At 42.9% G+C, this 20,547-nt stretch overlaps 1 protein-coding gene across 7 annotated transcripts in view; it reads right to left on the bottom strand.

Moving 5' to 3' along the window:
- LOC122813133 (phosphodiesterase 4D interacting protein) overlaps positions 1-20,547 on the bottom strand; it is a 1,898,306-nt gene that overhangs the window by 848,148 nt on the left and 1,029,611 nt on the right. For all 7 annotated transcript variants that reach the window (XM_044085281.1, XM_044085280.1, XM_044085276.1 and 4 more), the window contains one exon: positions 16,980-17,117. In XM_044085281.1, coding sequence (XP_043941216.1) covers positions 16,980-17,117 — 138 coding nt within the window. The remainder of the gene's footprint in view (positions 1-16,979; positions 17,118-20,547) is intronic.

Below are 20,547 nucleotides of genomic sequence, written 5' to 3'. Positions count from 1 at the left end.
TTTTTTTTTTGAAGTATAAGAAAAAATGTATGCATATCTTTTTGTGCATACATATACGCAGAATCTATGATAAGCCATGTCAAAGAGCCTCCCTGCCAATCTCAGGGCCCTACAGGCAGAAGAATGAAAGCTTGCTTAGTTCCAGTTCATATCAAGGAAAGAGAAAGAGGTAAGGGGACAGACATACCTTATGGAGAAGGTGGGAGGGAGCGAGCTAACAACGCAACACAGATCCTATTTGAACATCTACTGTTACAGTGAGGGTCTATATTATAAGATCGATGTTTGAAAACATCGAACAACATATGGTTGACACCATATGGTCAATGTCTTCAAACATCAACCTTATAAAAACACACACAAAAAAGTAACGGGTTTAAGCAGGGGGGGGGGGCAAGCCCTCCTGCACCCCCCCACGTGGCCCCCCACTACTTAAATATACCAACTCTGAGACCGCACTACTTTGCAGTAAACAGAAATCTCCCCTTAAGAAGACTTCCATTTACATGCTCGAGATTCTGAGCGTTCGATATTCTCGTGTCGACAATGTCAGATTCGACATTGTCGGCTTTCGAGAATATAATATAGACCCTACAGTGAGTGTACTTACACAACTGTACTTTATTTTTTGCATGCAACACTGCTGTAGTATTATGACATACGGAAAGAGTACCAAAACAGTGTCCAGTCACGAAGGCTAGAGCAGGACTTGGCTAATGACTATGTGAAATTCTGCCCTGCATTTATATGTTCAGCTTATAATGACCACAAAAGGTGTGCATGGATGGCCATATGGCTGTCTCAGAGACACTCTTGGTAAAGACATTCCCTGAAAATCGCTAATTAGGTGGCAGCAGAAGATGCGAAAACTTGTCATAGCAGAACAGTTTACAGATAAGCCACCCATATAGACAGCCTGCTTGTTGACTGGTCTGACCTGTTTCCATGGGCAAAGGAGAAAAACTGCTCTGTGTTTAATGCCTTTGGCCCTAGTTACAGATTTGCTGTGTAACTCTAATATGTACAGGATGATCTCACCTTTATTTCCAAGAAATCTGGAATTTTGGGTAAAAAAAAACAAAAAACACGTAGTTGAATACTGTAATAAAGGGAAGAAAAGGCTGGTCCTCAAAGTTCACATCATCTCAGTGAAAGACTGTAAATAGCACTCTGCATATTAAGGCCTGCAACTAGAAGACCAGCAGAAGTGCTATCTTCCTGGCCAGTAATATAAGGGCAGACAAAACTGCTGGTTTTAACTGATCCGATGTTAATTCTTCTGAAACAAAACTCATTTCCAAATGGGATGGGGGCGTACCACCTTAGTAGATGGAGATATAGGACCACTTTAAGGAACTTATTCACCAGCATTTGGCTTGCAAAGGGTGGGATCTGGATGAAGGCTCCTTGAAATAGATGCTGTATGTACACACACCCACACCCATACTCAAGTTTACAGAAAAGAAAGTTCCTCAAAAAAAAGATCTGACATGCCCATACAGTGCCACAACTCTAATTGAATAAGGGTTGCCTGGGTTTCATTCCTTTGCCGCATGGGACTGGAGACAACAAACAAATATGTTTGTGCCACATCCTGTCTGCTTCAACGATTATATCAACTTCATGATGTCTAAACAGTTTACGTTTAAAATATCGTAAAAATCAAGGAGGTACAAAATGTGCATGTAGAACAGCTTTACTGTATGTGAAATCTTAAGCACAGGATGGCCTTAAATTGTTCATTTGCATATGTCCCCATGAGCCTCTAATACAAGACTTTTAAGGAATCACACAGTGAAAACTCTAGCCTTGCCAAATTTTCCTGTACATTTTCACAGACTTGGTTGGTCATTTCACATGTTTACTCACTGTTCTAGATTGTTATTCTGGATACTTTACAAACATCCTTATTGTAATAGACATCAGCTTGGTAAGCTTGCAACCTTGATTCCTCAATGTAACAGAATCACGCTCACCTACCTGAATTAATAAAGACATTAATGGAAATAGTGCTTTGTAACAATGTTTTTTATTTAATGATGTAGTTTATAGACAAAGGGTTGGTGTTGCGGTGGGTATTCCATGCAACAGTTATGCCAACCTTGTGTTGCGTGACTGGGAGCGAATGACTGTCCTATCGCAGCATGAGTTTTCCATGCACCTTTTGTACTATAAACGTTTCATGGACGACGTCCATTGTATGGCATGGTATAGAATCAGATTTATTGAGATTTGTACAATACCTTGAATCTACTAGCAGTTGCTTTAGATTTGTATTGAATCACTCACAAACAAGTATTGAATTTTTAAATACCAAGGTTACATTGACTGATGATGCTTTATCTAGTTCACTTTTTAGGAAAGTTTGTAGGAAAAATGCACTACTACACTTTAATAGTATGCATCCTAAGCATATTTTTAAGAACATTGCCAAGGGCCAGTATTTGCGCATGTCTAGGCTGCCTACGAATGAGTTTAAAGAAGCTATGCTATGTCTTAAGGATGACTTACTTGCTAGAGGGTATATCCAGGAATCACTACAGAATAGTTATACTATGATCACTGACATGTGTTCTGATAAATGTCAGCTTTTTTTTAATCGCCCTTATACTTCTGCTAAGGGTAATTTGTTAGACACTGCTTCCACTAATGTTAGATTGTCATTAACATATGGAAATAATATGCGACAAGTATGTGACGTTGTGAAGAATTATTGGCCTGTTTTGCTTTCAGATGATAAAATTAAGGGGGTTGTGTGTGAGAAACCAAGTTTTACTTTTAAAAACAATCTCTCTCTTAAGAGACAGCTATGTTATAAATCAACTCAGTTACCATTACCTTTGAATGTTACATACCCATGCAGGCAATGTAAAGCCTGCAGATTTATATCTCTTACACGAGTTTCAACATCCTGGCATTAATTTTACATTCAAAACTCGCTTTTATGCCGATTGTAGATCCAAGGGAGTGGTTTATTTGGCTAGGTGCAAGCTCTGTACATCTTTCTATATAGGCAAAACTGTTAGGATGCTGAAAGAACATATCCTGCAGCATGCTGGCGATATCAGGCGATTAAACGTTTTTAATGCCTTGGCAAAGCATGTATCTTCTGCACCTGGGCATTCTTTTATGTTTAACGATTTACAGTTATTACCTATGAGTAAAAGGACAGGTGACTATAATAAGAAGAGAATGCAGAGTCTAAATGGATTGTGAAAATGCAGGCAGACAAATTGCCAGGAGTTAATGCTGCTGTACCTTTAAAACCAATTTTAAAGACGAGACGCATACATCAGTAATTGTAACCGTTGCTGTTTTTTGGTTACCTGACTAATTATTGTTTTACTATATAATGCATATACCTGTGATGTTTTTTATGGATCTGAAGAAGCACTGTGTGTGAATGCACTTATCCCTTGTATTAAAAGTTTTTATTTTATCAGCTCTGGTGGACGCTTGGTTTTTTGCTGCTTGATTTTACTTCTGTTCTGGGCGACCTTTGGCTGTTGGCAGTACTTTTTCTTCCATGAATTAACAAAGAGGAAGATTTTAACACAGAATGACGACTTGCATATTTCTTTCACTGTAGAACCATTTAAGAACGAGGAAGAAGTTTTACCAGGACTGAGATACTAATTAACTGATTTTTTTTCTTTGGTTACCAGCTGCTCGCTAACTCTTTCAACTTGCTGGTTTGGACGATATAGGCTTACTATTGTTCCAATCTTCAGATTTACTAAGGTGTAGAAGAGTTGATGAAAATACAGTTTTAAATCATCCCAGTCATCTGAAATTTGGAACAGAGGCAAAAATGCCCCATCTGCATACTTTTCTTGCAGTGTTAAAATAAATGAAACGGGTTGCAGCAGGTTTTACAATCCAACCATGTCAAAACAGAAGTCTCAATCACTGGTATAACTGCTTTCACCACTCTTTTCGGAGTTTCCAAATAGCCAAATGGTTGCTACAAAACCAATATATATTTTACTTAGCAAAACGCTTGCGACCTTCAAACTAAACGTTCATGCACTTTTCACAGGGTGCATTAACAGAACTAACAAACTTGAGAAAATTATTCCTAAATCTGCTCCTCATTCGGTGTGACACGACTGGTAAAATGATTTTGCCCCATAAAAAGCCAATGAAGGAAATGTTAATGCTACGCTATTTTTATACACTGCATATCCTCCTCAATCTTCCATTAAATTTTAGAACGATACATAGTCTATCACAATTTTAATTTTTTTTTGGCTCTACTACAGAACTGAATACTGGACTGCCTTCTTAACCACAACAATCTACACTAACTGGAAATCATAACATTGGAAACTGGTGCAACACAAAAAGTACAGTTTTGTACCTACCATAAATGTAGATGTTCGAAGATCCACATTGCTGCAGTCATAACCTGTGGGTAGTCCGCTGTCCTCGGTCGGCCCGAATACCAAAGTGTTAGGCTGGCGTCGGTCATGGTCGCTCAGATCTGACGTCAGTACGCCGTGATACTAAAGCGCATGACCGACGCCATATCCTCAGTCTTTCTTGCCCCAGATGTCAGAAGGCCTAAACAAGAAAGGCCATAGCAAAAAATGGAAAAAAGTACAGTTTTGTACCTACCATAAATGTAGATGTCCGAACTGGATAGCATCTGCAGTCATAACAAGTGGGTTGTCCTGTCGTCAGGCAGCCCTGCAGTCGGCCGGATTCCAAAGTCCGGGTCCGGCTTCGGCTGATGTCGCACTTCACCCGACGTCATCTCTGTTGGTCTTCAGGTATATAAGCATCAGCCGACGCCATTTTCCTCAGTGTTTCTTGCCCCAGATGCCAGTAGCCCTCTTGCAGGCTAAAATTTGGATAGATGCCAATGTTTCCAAATAGATAGAGGTAAACACAACCATAAGCATATATGTACATATATACAAACAAATACACCATAAAAGACTCCCCCCCAACAGCTAGCTATTAGGAGGGTAAACACCCTAGGAGTACCACAGAGGGGAAGGAGGGAGGGTAATCCTGACTGCAGATGCTATCCAGTTCGACATCTACATTTATGGTAGGTACAAAACTGTACTATGTCCTTCATGGATGCATCTGCAGTCATAACAAGTGGGTAGAATACCATAGCCAACTAGGGGAGGAGGATAAAAGTAGATTATGGTGTGTTTAGGATCCCTTGCAGTACAGCAGTGGCAAACCCTGCTCGGGATCTGGAATATAGAGGCAAATTATAATGCTTGGCAAATGTATGCACGGAGGTCCAAGTAGCCGCCTCAATAATGTCTTTGGTTGCCACTCCTCGTAAGAAGGCTGTGGTAGTGGCTGTTGCCCTTGTAGAATGAGGTCTTATGTTTTGTGGAATTGGTTTTCCATGGAAGGAGTAACAGTATCGTATGCAATTTCCTATCCATTTGGAGATTGTCTGTTTGGAAATAGCTTTTCCTTCCCTTCCTGTTGCATAGGCTACAAAAGTTGGTCAGTCTTTCTGCTATTTTTTGTTCTGTCCAAGTAGTAGCGTAGCTGTCTATGTACATCCAAGGTATGCAGTATTCTTTCCCCTCTGATTTGTGGGTTGGGAAAGAAGGTAGGTAGGTGGATTGCCTGGTTTAAAGACACTCTGGATACCACCTTGGGCATAAATGTAGGATTAGTCCTCATGGACACTCTATCTTGGTGGAAGATTAGGAAGGGTTGCACTGCCATTAAGGCCTGAAGTTCTGAAACCCTCCTTGCTGAAGTAATTGCTAGCAGGAAAGCAGTTTTCCATGACAGGTGTTGTAGGTCTGCTGTTGCTGCTGGTTCAAAGGGTGATAGTGTCAACTTTTCTAGCACAAAGTTTAAATCCCAAGCTGGTAATGGTGGTTTCCTTGGAGGTTTTACATTCTTGATTCCTCTGAGGAACTGCCTGAGCAAAGGGTGCGAAAAAACAGGTGGATCAAAGCTGTATTCTGCTGAAATAGCTGATGCATGTATCTTGATGGAGGAGTAGGACAGGCCTGAATGAAGAAGTTCGCCAGATACTCCAGAATGTTAGGCATATCTATGTTTGACACCTCTTTTCCTCTTTCCGTACTCCAAATGACAAACCTTTTCCATTTTCCAGCATAGTTCCTTCTTGTTGAAGGTCTGCGCTTCAAGAATAATGTCTTTAACTCTTTGTGAAAGTTCTGGATTAGCTGCTGCTATGTGATGTTCCATGCAGTCAGTTGCAGCGTTTTAGGTTTGGATGTATGATGCTGTAGTTGTTCTGAGTTAACATCAAAGGCATCAGGGTATTGGCCACATATTGTTCGAGACATGCTCTTCAGTAGTGGGTACCAGTGTTGTCTTGGCCAGTTTGGAGCTATCAGGATTATCTTTGGACGTTCTTCCTTGATTTTTAGTAGTACCTTGTGTATCAAAGGAAGAGGTGGGAATGCATATGCTGTTAGGCCTTTCCAGTTGATGGAGAGTGAGTCCACTTTCCATGCTAGTGGGTGGAATGTCCTTGTGCAGAATTTTTTGAGCTGGTGATTGAGAGGTGATGCGAATAGGTCTATCTGTGGCATTCCCCATTTCTTTGAGATGGTCTTGAAGATGTCCGGGTGCAGCTTCCATTCGGGCATCCGGTGGTTCTGCTTAATATGTCTGCTAGAGTATTGTCTTTCCCGGTACAAATATTGCCTGTAACTGAATGTTGTAGCTGAGTGCCAGGGTCCACAGCTCCAAGGTCATTCTGCATAGGGGTATGAATGAGTGCCTCCCTGTTTGTTGATGTACCACATGACTGTGGTGTTGTCTGTCCTTATCATCAACTGGCCCTCTTTGAGAAATGGTTTGAACTTTTGGATTGCCAGTTTTACTGCCAGCATTTCTTTTAGATTGATGTGCAGGTGAAGTTGATCCTGTGTCCACAATCCTTGCACGCATTTGTCCAGCATGTGGGCCCCCATCCTAGGTCTGAAGCGTCTGTTGTGATGGTCTGGCTTGGTTGACATCTGCGAAAGGGTAGGCCTGGGTTTGACTGGCATGCCTGAGCCCACCATAGGAACTCCTGTTTTAAGCATGGAATTAGTGGGATTTCTGTTTCTAGACTGTGTCTGTGTTGGGACCATAAATTCTTTAGGTACCACTGTAGTTTCCTCATATGTAGTCTGGCAAATGGGACCAAGATTATGCATGATGCCATGAAGCCCAAGGCCTGCAGAACTTTTCTTGCTGTTAACTTGTTCAGTTTTGTTAGTGCCAAGAAGTAAAGAGGAAGTTCTTTTGTTTTTCTGTAGTCAGGAATGCCATTTGCTGTACTGTGTCCAATTCAGCCCAAGAATGTCCTTGTTTGGGATGGTATCAGCCTTGACTTTTGTAAATTGACTGTGTATCCCAGTCCTTGTAGCAAGTAAATGACCCTTTGTAAATCCGTTGTCAGCTTGCTTTTGTTGTCCCCTTGTAGCAGGCAGTCGTCCAGGTATGGGTAAATTTGAATTTCCTGTAGTCTGCAATGGGCGATTACTGATGCCAGGCATTTTGTGAATACTCTGGGCAGTAGATAAGCCAAAGGGCAATGCTGAGAATTGATAGTGCTCTGATCCTGCAAGAAATCTGAGGTATCTTCTGCAGATTGGTCGAATGGGGACGTGCAGGTATGCCTCCTTGAGATCTAGAGTTACCAGCCAAGACTCCTTGCCCAGCATGGGAAGAAGTTGCTGTAGGGTCAGCATTTTGAATTTTGGGACAATGATGTATGTATTTAAGGTGGACAGGTCGAGAATTGGTCTCCAACTTTTTCCTTTCTTGGAACTAGGAATAGTCTGGAATAGAACCCCTTTCCTTGTTCTGCTGTTGGCACTCTTTCCACAGCTCTCATGTTTGCTAACTCCATTATCTGGCGTAGAGCCTCTGTTTTTGATTTGGAGGTAGATTTGGCATTCCTCTTTGACTGGTAAAGTGTGGAAGTGAAACCGGTAACCTTGATCTATGGTTTGTAAAATCCACTTGTCTTTTGTTATGTAGTGCCAGTTCTTTGAAAATAAGGTTAACTTTCCGCCTAGAGGAGCTGCTATTTGTTCCCTGGTAGGCGGATTTATGATTAAGTCACTGTGGTTGTGCTGATGTAGTGGCAGTGGCTGTGTCTGTGCCTCTGTTGTTACCTTGCCACTGTCGTCCTCTGTAGGCACCTCCTCTGGATTGGTTTCTGCCTCTGGGACGCCTATTCCTGCCCCTTTGAAATTTTGTGGAGTCGGGAAAGGACCAATTTTGGCAGGCCAGTTCCTGCTAAACCTTGGGGTTGAACCTGCAAGAAATCTTTAACAGTTTGAACAGATTTTGCCTTCTCTTCCATTTTCTTCATAACCTGCTGGGCAGGTGTACCAAACAAACTTGTCTTGTCCATAGGAGCATCTAGCAACTTAGCTTTAACATGATCCGGTAAAACTTGTTCCTTTAGCCATGCATGCCTTCTTATCACTGTGCCTGTCATGGCTGATCTAAATGAAGCCTCCAGTGCATCATAGCCACATTTTAAGGAATGGTTGCTAACCTGTTGTATGTTATTTACCATCTCTAATACATATTTCTTATCAAGAGATTCATCTGTGGTTAGTTTTTAGTTAACTGATCGAGCATAAACTCTTGGTATTGTATCATGTGAAACTGACAGTTTAAAGCTCTAGCTGAGAGAGTAGCTGAAGTGTAGACCTTTTACCCCATCTGTCTAATGACCTTGCTTCCCTTTCAGAAGGAATAGGGTTTTAGCTATGGTCGCGGCTACTGCCTTGGGACCCTGGGATATAGTTTCTGGGTCTGCAAGTGGGGCCTTGTAAAGGTGGTGATGAGTATCTGGCACCCTGTAAAATCTGTCTGGTTTGGCAGGGGCTGGGGTAAAGAATCTGGAGCGGAGCAAACATCATTGAAAGCATCATCCACCACAGAGAGAACAGGAGGTATAGCTAAGGGCCTGTGCTGTGGGAGGTGCAGAAAGGTCCTAAGTCTTTTCTGGAGTCTGAAAAATCCTGTTGCTGCCATTGGAACTGTTCTCGCATGGCATGCAAGGTTTCCCCAAAGGAGAATTCTTCTGGTGGGGAAGCAGCTGGAATGGATTCTTCAGCATCAGAATCTTCAAAATTGGAGAAGGGAGCCTCTGGCTGGTCAGTTATGTCTGATTCATCAGCAGAATCATCAGAAGACACTGGCTCAGTGGGCTCTGCCCTAGGTCTCTTCTCTGGGGGCTGAGAGGCCCTGTCTGGGTGAGATTGAGATCCCCTAATTAAAGAAATTAAATCTTCTGCCAAAGAAAGCATTTGAGAGCTAGAAGAGGGCCTGCATGTGGGGGGTTTAACAGGCACTGTTTTAGTAGTTTTGGCTGCTTTAGCCCTGGCGAAGGCCTTAATGGACATGGCTGCTGGAGGCCTAGCAGCACCACGTGCTGGGGTAGAGACATCCAAGGGGATGGTGTCTGATAAGTCAACCACCGTAGTGGGTAAAAGTTCTGAGGTCGATTCAAGAGTTGTAGCAGGGGCCTCAGTTGTAAGAATAGGTTCAGCTGTACTTTGATCAGTTTTCTCGGTTTCGGCCGAAACCGAGACACTCGCGGTTTGCTTTACCGTGGTTTCGGCCGAAACCACAGACCGCGAGTGTCGGTCTTTATCTTTGCGTTTTTTAGTAGATTGGGTAGTCGGAGGATCCAACGGCATAATGTACGCAAAATCAGAACCGAAAAACTGTTCTGCAAACTCCCACCGACGCCTAAGCGTTCGTCGGTTGAAAGAGGCACAGGCCGAACAGGCTGCTACGTCGTGGGCTGGGCCTAAACAAGGCAGACAGTAAGAGTGGAAATCTTTATGAGGTATTTGTTTCCCACAGGTTAAACAATTGTTAACTTTTTCTGACATCGGCTGAGGCAAGAAAGAGTCCCCAACGGGGTACTTAGCTTTAGAAGTCTTGGTAGTATTCGGTAGAAGTAATCTCTGGATCCGACCGACCGGCACTTGCGAACAGCTTCTGCTTCGGGCGCCACGCGGCAAGAAAGACTGAGGAAAATGGCGTCGGCTGACGCTTATATACCCGAAGACCAACAGAGATGACGTCGGGTGAAGTGCGACATCAGCCGAAGCCGGACCCGGACTTTGGAATCCGGCCGACTGCAGGGCTGCCTGACGACAGGACAACCCACTTGTTATGACTGCAGATGCATCCATGAAGGACATCACCCAATCACCCATGTAGAAACAATAGTTACACCACAAACCACACAGTCACTCCAAACTACAGAGGGGAAGGAGGGAGGGTAAATTGGACTGCAGCAATGTGGATCTTCGATCATCTACATTTATGGTAGGTACAAAACTGTACTATGTTCTTCATCTCACATTGCTGCAGTCATAACCTGTGGGTAGAATCCCAAAGCAAAGGTAAAGGGAGGCTGGCAAAATCATAAAGCATTGGGGGCTGCTAATAAGCCCTGCAAGACTGCAGTGGCAAACCCAGCCCTAGATTTGGAATAAAGAGGGAGATGGTAATGTTTAGTAAAAGTGTGCACTGAGCTCCAAGTAGCTGCCTCCAAAATATCCTTAGTAGCTACTCCCCTTAAAAAAGCAGTAGAAGTGGCAGTTGCCCTAGTGGAATGAGGTCTGATTCCAGCCGGAACCTCCTTACCATGATGAGAGTAACAAAAAGCAATACAATGGCCAATCCACTTAGAAATAGTTTGTTTTGAAACAGGTCTCCCCTGAGAAGCCAAAGCAAAAGAAATAAACAACTGTTGAGACTGCCTGAACCCTTTAGTTCTGCACAAGTAATAACGTAACTGCCTGTGAATATCCAAAGAGTGCAAAATTTTTTCCCCTTTATTTTGGGGATCAGCATAAAATGTAGGCAAATGAATAGATTGGTTTAAGGCCACATTAGAAACAACTTTAGGCATAAAAGTAGGGTTAGTACGCAGGGACACCCTATCCTTATGGAATATCAGGAAGGGTTCAACTGCCATTAGAGCCTGTAATTCAGATACCCTTCTAGCAGACGTAATGGCCAACAAAAAAGCAGTCTTCCAAGACAAAAACTTCAACTCTGTAGTAGCTGCAGGTTCAAAAGGAGGTAAAGTGAGCTTTTCCAACACAAAATTGAGATCCCAGGAGGGAGTAGGAGCTCTACATGGGGGTCTTATGTTCTTTGCCCCTCTAAGAAATTGCTTAAACAAAGGGTGAGAGAATAAAGGTGGGTCACAGTCATAGTGAGCAGAAATGGCTGCAGCATGAACTTTTACAGATGAGAAAGACAAACCTTTGTCTAATAATTCTGTAAGATACTGAAGTGAAACACTCAAATTAGGTACAGAAACATCAAAGCTGTTTGTTTTGCTCCAAAGAAAAAATCTCCTCCATTTATCAGCATAAACTTTCCTGGTACTAGGCCGTCTGGCCTCCAAAATGACATTCAAAACTTGTTGAGGAAGCTGCGACCCCCCCCAGGGTCTAAAACAGAATACGCCAAGCTGTCAGATGCAGGGACTGAATCCTGACATTGCGGAAATGATTGCTTGCCTGGGACAAAAGGTGTGGAACTGATGGCAGAGGCCAAGGAGGCTCCCGTACTAAACTCCTCAGCAGAGGGTACCAGTGCTGACGTGGCCAATCTGGAGCTATTAGAACCATGCAAGGCTTGTCCTGTCTGAACTTCAAGAGCACCTTGGGAAGAAGAGGCAGAGGAGGAAAGGCATAGACATGAAGGTTATTCCAACTGAATGATAGAGCATCCACTTTCCAAGCTTTTGGGTGAAACAGCTTTGTGCAAAACTTTGGCAGTTGGAAATTTAGTGGAGAAGTGATCAGATCTATGTCTGGAGTTCCCCAAGCCACCGTCAACTGTTGAAATACATGAGGATCCAATTTCCACTCGTGGGGATCCACCATCTGTCTGCTCAAAACATCTGCTAAGGAGTTCTGTGCTCCCGGCAGAAACCTTGCCTGAAGAATGAGGTGCAAACTGAGAGCAGTCTCCCACAAAATCATAGCTTGTCTGCGAATGGGTTCCCCCTTGCTTGTTGATGTACCACATGACTGTTGTGTTGTCTGTTTGAATCAACACCTGTCCTGGTTGAAGTAGATCCTTGAAAGCCATCAGGGCAAATTGGACTGCTAACATCTCCTTCATGTTGATATGCAAATGTTGTAGTCTGAGAGGCCACGTGTCTTGAACCCATTTCCCATTGAAGTGTGCTCCCCAAGCCATGTCTGAGGCATCTGTCGTTAAGATCTGACTCGCCTCTGGTCGGGTCACAGAGAGTCCCTTGTTTAGGTGACATTCCTGAGCCCACCACAAGAATTCCCTTTGGATGCAAGGTATTATCTGAATGACAGTGTCCAAATCGTGGCAGTGTTGAGTCCATACGCTTTTGAGATACCATTGTAGCTTCCTCATATGCAGTTTGGCATTGGGAAGCACCAGAATACAAGATGCCATGAACCCCAAGGCCTGAAGGACTGTCCTTGCAGTCAGCCTGGACCGTAGAGATAATTGCTGGAAGTAAAGGGCAAGATTTCTTTGTTTGTCCGGGGTCAAAAACGCCATCTGAGAGGCTGTATTCAGTCTCACACCCAGAAAGCACATGTCCTGAGAGGGTACTAGACTGGACTTTGTTTCGTTCACAGAATACCCCAGGCACCTTAACACTGCCATAACATACTGAAGATGGTGAAGTAACTTGACTTTGTCTTGAGCAAGAATCAGGCAATCATCCAAATAAGGATAAATTTGTATTCCCCTTAGTCTTAAGAAGGCTATCACCGGAGCCAGGACTTTTGTGAACACCCTGGGCACAGTAGATAAGCCAAAGGGCAATGCAGAGAACTGATAATGAGAAGTACCAACCCAAAAACGCAGGAACCTCCTGCAGCTGGGCCTGATAGGAATGTGAAGATAAGCTTCTTTGAGATCCAGAGTTACCATCCAGTGATCTTTGCCTAGCAGAGGCAGAAGCTGCTGCAAAGTTAACATCTTGAACTTTGGAATGTCCAGGTATGTGTTGAGAATAGACAAATCCAGAATTGGCCTCCAAGTGTTTCCTTTCTTTGGTACAAGAAACAGGCGAGAATAAAATCCGAGGCCCACTTCTGACGGAGGGACTCCCTGGATAGCCCCCATTTTTAAAAGTAAAGAAATCTGTTTGTGAGCCTCCAACTTTTGCTGAGGAGGAACGTCTGGCATGCCTTTGAAAGGAGGCAAAGTGTGAAAATAAAACTTGTAGCCTCGGGCTATAATGTCCAACACCCATTTGTCCTGGGTGACTAAAAGCCAATTTTGCCTGAAAAGTGCCAACTTTCCTCCCAGAGGAGCTGCCAGACAGGAGGGATCTGGCAGCTGTAGATACAGGTCATTGGGTCTGTTTACGAAAAGGCTGACCCCTGCCCTCACCTGAAGATTGTGCAGGGGAACTCCACGTCCTAGGCCTGAAAGAACCCTGAGCATGAGCTCTGCCCCTACCACGTCTAGGTCCCTCTAGACTGTAAATCAGAAGAAGGATAAGCCCACCCCTTCGCAGGCCAATTTCTGCTAAACTTAGGGGGCTGCACCTGTAAAAAATCCTTAACTGTCTGCATGGACTTAGCTTTGTCTTCCATTTTCTTCAAAATTGACTCCACAGGAGAACCAAACAGAACTTCAGATTGAAGGGGAGCATCCAAAATTCGAGCTTTAACATGCTCTGACAAATTCTGATCCTTAAGCCAGGCGTGCCTACGAATAACTGATCCAGTGGCAGCCACCCTGGAAGAAGCCTGGAGAGCATCAAAACCACACTGCAAAGAATGCTTACCCACCTGATCAGAGGCATGAACTAAATCTTGCAATTCCTTACACTCTATACCCTCTGCCAAAGCATCTACCTTAGATTTTAATTGACTTAAGAGAAAATTCTGGTACTTCAGCATATGAAACTGGCAATTTAAAGCCCTCATCGCTAGAGTGGAAGAGGTATACACTTTTTTACCCCACCTATCCAAAGCTCTAGAATCTTTATCCAGAGGGACTGGATTCTTTACAACAGAAGCCCTGACACCCTTAGGTCCCTGGCTAATAGTTTCCGGGTCAGCTCTTGGGCTCTTATACAAATCCTATGAGGTATCGGTTTCCCACAAGAAATACAATTATTCACTTTTTCTGACATCCGGATTTAACTGAGGCAAGAAAAGACAAAAATATTCCCCAACGGGGTACTTAGCCCAACTTGGTCTTCGGTCTGAAACTCAGAATACGAAAATTTCAGAACGCCGAACGGCACTTGCAAACGCTGCTTCTGCTTCGGACCATACGGCAAGAAAGACTGAGGATATGGCGTCGGTCATGCGCTTTAGTACCACGGCGTACTGACGTCAGATCTGAGTGACCATGACCGACGCCAGCCTAACACTTTGGTATTCGGGCCGACCGAGGACAGCGGACTACCCACAGGTTATGACTGCAGCAATGTGAGATGAAGAACATCTACTACTACTACCAAATATTTAACTTTAATGTGGAATACCTATAATCATCTATGTGTCACTGCTGGACAGAGGCACAACAAACTAATGGGCACAGTATTTTTTAACATAAGGGGTGGAGTAAGCCACAAAACTTTGGGCTCGGCTTATAAATGCCTTAGGGCAGCTAGCCTAGTATAAACCTATGAACCTATGTTTCAGCAGTATCTAAATTCTTTAATATCATACTGGCAGCCTGTGTAACAAATGATTTACTTATAAATGGCTTGTAACTGCATCATCCACTCCGTGCAGCTGAAATGGACGGTTAATTGCATCAACACACATGTCTCTCAACAGTTTTCCAGTGCTCTCAGCAATGACTCAGCAGTTCCTTATGCAACTGCCAACAGCCTGAAGGAACTACCTTTAGAAATGACATTCATTAACAAATTATGCAAATAAATCTAACCTCACCAACTGAATTGAACGATGAACCTAAAAAAACACCTTCAGGCTCTTTCTAGTACAGTATATAAACACGCTGTTTTAAAAATGTAACTTTAGGGGATATGAAAATGAGGGGTTAGCAAGAAAAAAAAAGGTGGAGACAAAAACCTTATTTAACAGCCATTGCCAAGTTGCTCATGTGTTCTGTCTGTCCTCACTGTAACACGTTCCAAGAAACCCATTACATTTCAGTGCTGGAGTCCAAGTAGCATTAAATGCGCTTCACCATGGACAGAACTAACAAAGGATGCCGTGTACCGAATTGTCACAGCCTGCTGTGGTAGAGGGACAGTCAGTGCAATGTGGCATGAAGTTTAACAAACCCTCAAACAGAACAGGGAATCCAAACATTATGCATGCTTGCCTGGCAGTCAGCACAGACGACTAAAGGTTAGTGGTGCTAATTAGAAAAAAGATGAAATAAAATACGTAGGTTTTAGCCAATACCATTTTATGTTGGCCACGAAAAAACATACTTCATAGACATCTTCAAAGAATTACTTTGCAGTAATCAGGTCCCACTGCTGACTGCTATAATGCAATTAACTAAGCATACCATGAGGGAAGGATTACCCACAGTGGTGGTGCTGCGGTAGCGTTGTCGCCTCACAGTAAGATGCTGTACGGTTTGATTCTCAGCTAGACCGTCTTCTGCGTGGAGACATGCGTGAATGGGCGTACCTTCATTGAAAGCTGTGTGTCAGGGCTGGTAACTCGGCACATAAAAATCATCTACCAATCATTAGCGGACCGGAGTTCCGCTGTGGCGACCCCTAACCGGGAAAAGCCGAAAGACACAACAACAACCATGGGGGGAAGGATTAATGGCCTGCAAATACCAGGAAAGCAGCACACGGGGCTAAGGAGCTCCCAACAGGGCACAAAAAAAATTCACATCACGCAAGAAGAGGTAACAGCCTGCAAATCAAACTAATGGCTTAAAGAGATGCATGTATGTGTGTGTGTGTTTTAAGATTTTGTTTAGTCTTTCTTACCAAGAGTGGGATAAATACCGGTTGATCATTGACACTTGCATGAGAAATTACTGCAACATATGATGACCAATAGTTTTCTCTTGCTGTCAGAACGGTAATGCCATACGGATTTCTGCAAACAGTGCTTGGCGTTCAAGAAAAAAAAGATAAGCTCTGTATCCATACGCCTACAGCAGTGGTCTGTAAAATCTGTATGTGCAGCTGTGATAACCAAAGAGAAATGAGCAGCATTGTGGGAAAAGGTGAGAATTTAACAACAGATCTACAAGACTGCTCGGCTAAGGTCAGACATAACTAGAAAGTCTACACTGGCATGCAGAAACTGCAGTCATAGTGTGTAAGACCTATGCAAACAAGCCGATATTTACTTAAAATAAGGGAGTTTTCCTGCCTGGTAGCCCCAGAATTCAACAGTCTACATAATGTGTGCAGTGATACAATGGACAACGGAAGAGAATAAGTCATCCAGTTTTGTTACATTACATTTTTGCTACCTACAGATCCAAGAATCACCTGCATACAACACTTCAGCAGTCAGTCAAAATGTGACGTTCCGTAACCAGAACATAATAAAATCAGCTGCTTTTTTGCCTGTTTTTCAGAGGTACATAAAGCATCTTTGGAGTACAGTGCTTCAGAAAGTAAAACCGAATCAGAGCAAATGACTGCTTAGTTACATAACCAGAACCTTTCAGTACCACAGTAGAACACTAGGCTATTGACCCAAAGGACCTTTTAAGCCTAGTTCCCCAAAATAAAATCTGACGGGTATTGTTCCCAAACATTTGATGTGGCTGAACACCGCAGTGACTGCTCCCTTTAATACAGTAAAGATTTAATACAGTGAAGTGGTGGGTGCAACAATTTCTAGTTCCATTTTACTGCTTTAACTGCAGGCTTAGAACATGTTTAAGGGCACATAGCATGTGTTGATAAAGGGAGAAGCCAGGTCTTAGGCTTTAGATCCCTAAAGTCTAGGTAAACCCAGGAAAACATCCTATACAGCAGACAAGTAGGAGTTAGTTGTAAATTTTGCACAAACCCTGTTGGAAGCTTCTGTCTCATGGATCTTGCTCTGTAGTAAGTGAACTTGCTGTTCGGCTTTCTGAAGCTCCGTCATGCACTGACCGGCTGCTGTCTCATACTGATTCAGCTGCATCTGCTGTTCCTCCACCAAGTTCTGCAGCGGAAAAAGAAAAAGACATCATGGTTAGATTTGCCACTCACTGACCTAAACAAAGGGAGCACATAACATAACCAAGAATATCTGTACATCAATAAGGGAAATGTGGAAACATGGTCAGATTTTCCAAGGTTGGGAGCCAACACCAAACACAAATAACTAGAAATGTTCTCCGGGTACAGTGGTATTAATAAAGGGTTAGGTTCCTCCAGGTGTGGTGTCTATGTCGTATAATGTAATGGTGGTTGTGGAGGTGAAATGATGTCAACACTCGAAGACATGTGCCTACCCTTATAACAGACATACCCCCCCCCCCAAAATGAAATGGCAATGAAAATCTGCTTCTAAACCTCAAACTGCTGGTGTGCACTGTCAAATGAAATGTTACGCCCAAGTGCTACCAAACAAACCCAGCATATATCCCTGCACCTCCGACAATAACCCATGGGCACAGCAGGGCTCATGCAGCTAGCACTCTGCATATTTTTTGCACAGCTTATGTTTAATGCACTCCTCACCGGTTAGTGGAATTCTAGCTTGAAATGATGCAGACTTTCTGCTCCACAACACAAAGTACTCTAGCCTTCTAGAAAAAGAACATAAACCTTTCTTCTATCACATGGAGTCACGGGCTATAAACAGCTTTTTTTTTTCCCCCATCAGCTATTTACCTGTACTCAAGTTTTTACATAGATAGACAAGTGGTAGGCTGGCTGCTCTTGTGAGCCATTTGAGCCTAACCAATTTCTCTTGGTGAGAATCCAACCCTGTGCCTCCCTGAGGTAAACACCTTAACCATTATACGAACTCCCAATAACCCCCACCGCCCAAAAAAGCGTTTGCGCAGAGGTAGAAGAGAAACAAGTCATGGCTTCACCTCACTTGTCAAATACTTTTGGTAAGCGAATGTCTCATGGAAACCATTCATCGCCTGATTGTGAAAAAAAATGAAAGCGTGCAATGCATCACAAATCCAGCAGATGACAAAAATGCATCTCAGATCAAGTTGCTTTCATGTTGGAGCACATCTGTTGTTCAGCTGTACGTGCAGCAGGGATTTTAGTACATGTTTGGGGGTATCTGACATAGCATCACAACAGCGGAATGACAGTTTACTACTAAAAACCTGACTAGAGGGTGCTGTTCAGTTATGCAGTGCAGGTTGGTGATGATACAAAGGCAACAACCTAAACGGGGTACAATGTGACCTGTAGCAGCTATAAAGGGTCAGATTTGAGCAATTCACCTATCGAGCTATCAAATGAAATAAATATCTGTCCCCCTCTGAGTAACATATATGACTTGTGACTACCAGACTACATCACTGACATATAAAACAGATCTGAAAGGGTTACTTTTCTATGTTTAAGAAGTGGAAAGTGTTACGATGAACAAAATACTGCAATACGAGGATAAAAAGGATAAATGATCATTTCTCAGCCAGAATGTACTTGTTCATATGATGACGTCAATGTTTTCACTACCCAAACAACCATTTACAGTTTATTAATACAGCAATTCACAGCTAATAACAAACACAAATCATGCTGAGTACAAAAACTCACGCTCTCTAGATTAAAAAAATATATATTTTTGTTGACTATGCGGACACCACTACGTAGACTATTAAATATAAACTCTATAGATTTTTTTTTTGTGAAGCAGCAAGTTTCAGTTTAATCTATTTTTAAAGAGCAAATATGAAAACAAAGCATCTATCTGTGCAGGCAGAGATCCTATGTTATTGAAGGGAACATGACATGCTTACAAAGCAAATCTGATACTTCTGTGACTACAACAATCAATTTTGTGGCAAAAATGGTAATTTCTCCATTTGTTGGCTTTTTCTAGCTATGTTTGCCCCAGATTGCCTTGCAGAAAGGTGAATTATCCAGGTACTTATTTGCCTTGCAGTTTGTTGTTTGATCTGCACTTGAGAGCTATTTCTGGTGTGCCTTTACATCAAGAAATTCCAGGATCAACCATCTGGTGGCAGAAGATATTACCCAGTCTCTCAGAGTTGGGAAGCACTCCAGGGAGCTCAGTGTGTGTTCATTTAATGGCTGGAGGGCATAGGAGACTGTTTTCAAGCTTTTTTTCTCTGCTATAAATTAGCCATGTTTTTGCAGAGCTGCCCATTGCACAGTGGCGGTCAGCAGTGCCCCTATATAGTAGCAAACACCTACATAGTAAAATTACCCTATAAAGTTAGGATTTGGTCTGACACCTGTTAAACATTTTGGCATTGTGAGGAAGTAAGCTTCGAGTAGCCAGCTTGCACATTGAATAGAACTAACATATACCCTAGCACTGGGTTCACATCGATACAGTGAAGGCAGTTTTAACAAATGCAAAAAAATGAAACCAATTCTCTAAAACTGCCTTCAGCAAACAATGAAAATTTTATTTTGCAGGGGGTTGAGTCCCCCTGCACCCCTCAAACCCCATGGAATTATATTTGCCAAATACGAAGTTGCACAACAGTGCAGAAAAAGGCCATCTCCACTTTTGAAGGTGGCTTCGGTGAACTGGCTTCAGTTTATTTGAGTTCACTGAAATTGCCTTCGACAGACTACCATGCTCTCACTAGCACTAAATAGCATCTTTCCCTTAATCCCAGAAATTACCATAGGAGACCCCTGTTAAAATCCATGAAACCAATTCTCTAAAACTGCCTTCAGCAAACAATGAAAATTTTATTTTGCAGGGGGTTGAGTCCCCCTGCACCCCTCAAACCCCATGGAATTATATTTGCCAAATACGAAGTTGCACAACAGTGCAGAAAAAGGCCATCTCCACTTTTGAAGGTGGCTTCGGTGAACTGGCTTCAGTTTATTTGAGTTCACTGAAATTGCCTTCGACAGACTACCATGCTCTCACTAGCACTAAATAGCATCTTTCCCTTAATCCCAGAAATTACCATAGGAGACCCCTGTTAAAATCCAATCCTTAATCCTAAACAGCCCCTCCATGGCAGGAGTGGGCAACATGGATATGCAATTTCCTAATGTATCTATACCCAACTTGGTAGATACAGACATTCTAAGGCAATAAAGCAATTGTCTCATGTTCTCAGACAAGAAGTTAATTAAAGAAAAGCCGTGGTGGTGCAGCGGTAGTGTTGTCGCCTCACAGCAAGAGGTTCTCCCATTCGATTCTCGGCTGGAACACCTTCTGTGTGGAGTCTGCATGTTCTCGTCACGGTCGAGTGGCCTTCGAATGACATGTGTGAACAGGCGTGCCTTCGTTGAAGGTTGGGCGTCGGGCTGGCACCTTGGCACTGTTAAAATCGACTGCCGATCATTAGCGGACTGGACTTCCGCTGTGGCGACCCCTAACTGGGAAAAGCCGAAAGAAAAACAAAAACACATTCAGAGAGATGTAAATATACATCTTTCTTGGAAGCAAAAATCTTGCATATAAATGA

The sequence above is a fragment of the Protopterus annectens genome, chromosome 10.part0, assembly GCF_019279795.1.
Source record: "Protopterus annectens isolate FY-2018-M chromosome 10.part0, PAN1.0, whole genome shotgun sequence".
NCBI lineage: Eukaryota > Metazoa > Chordata > Ceratodontiformes > Protopteridae > Protopterus > Protopterus annectens.
The sequence above is the reverse complement of the archived record's forward strand: the minus strand, read 5'-3'. Positions and strand labels throughout refer to the sequence as shown.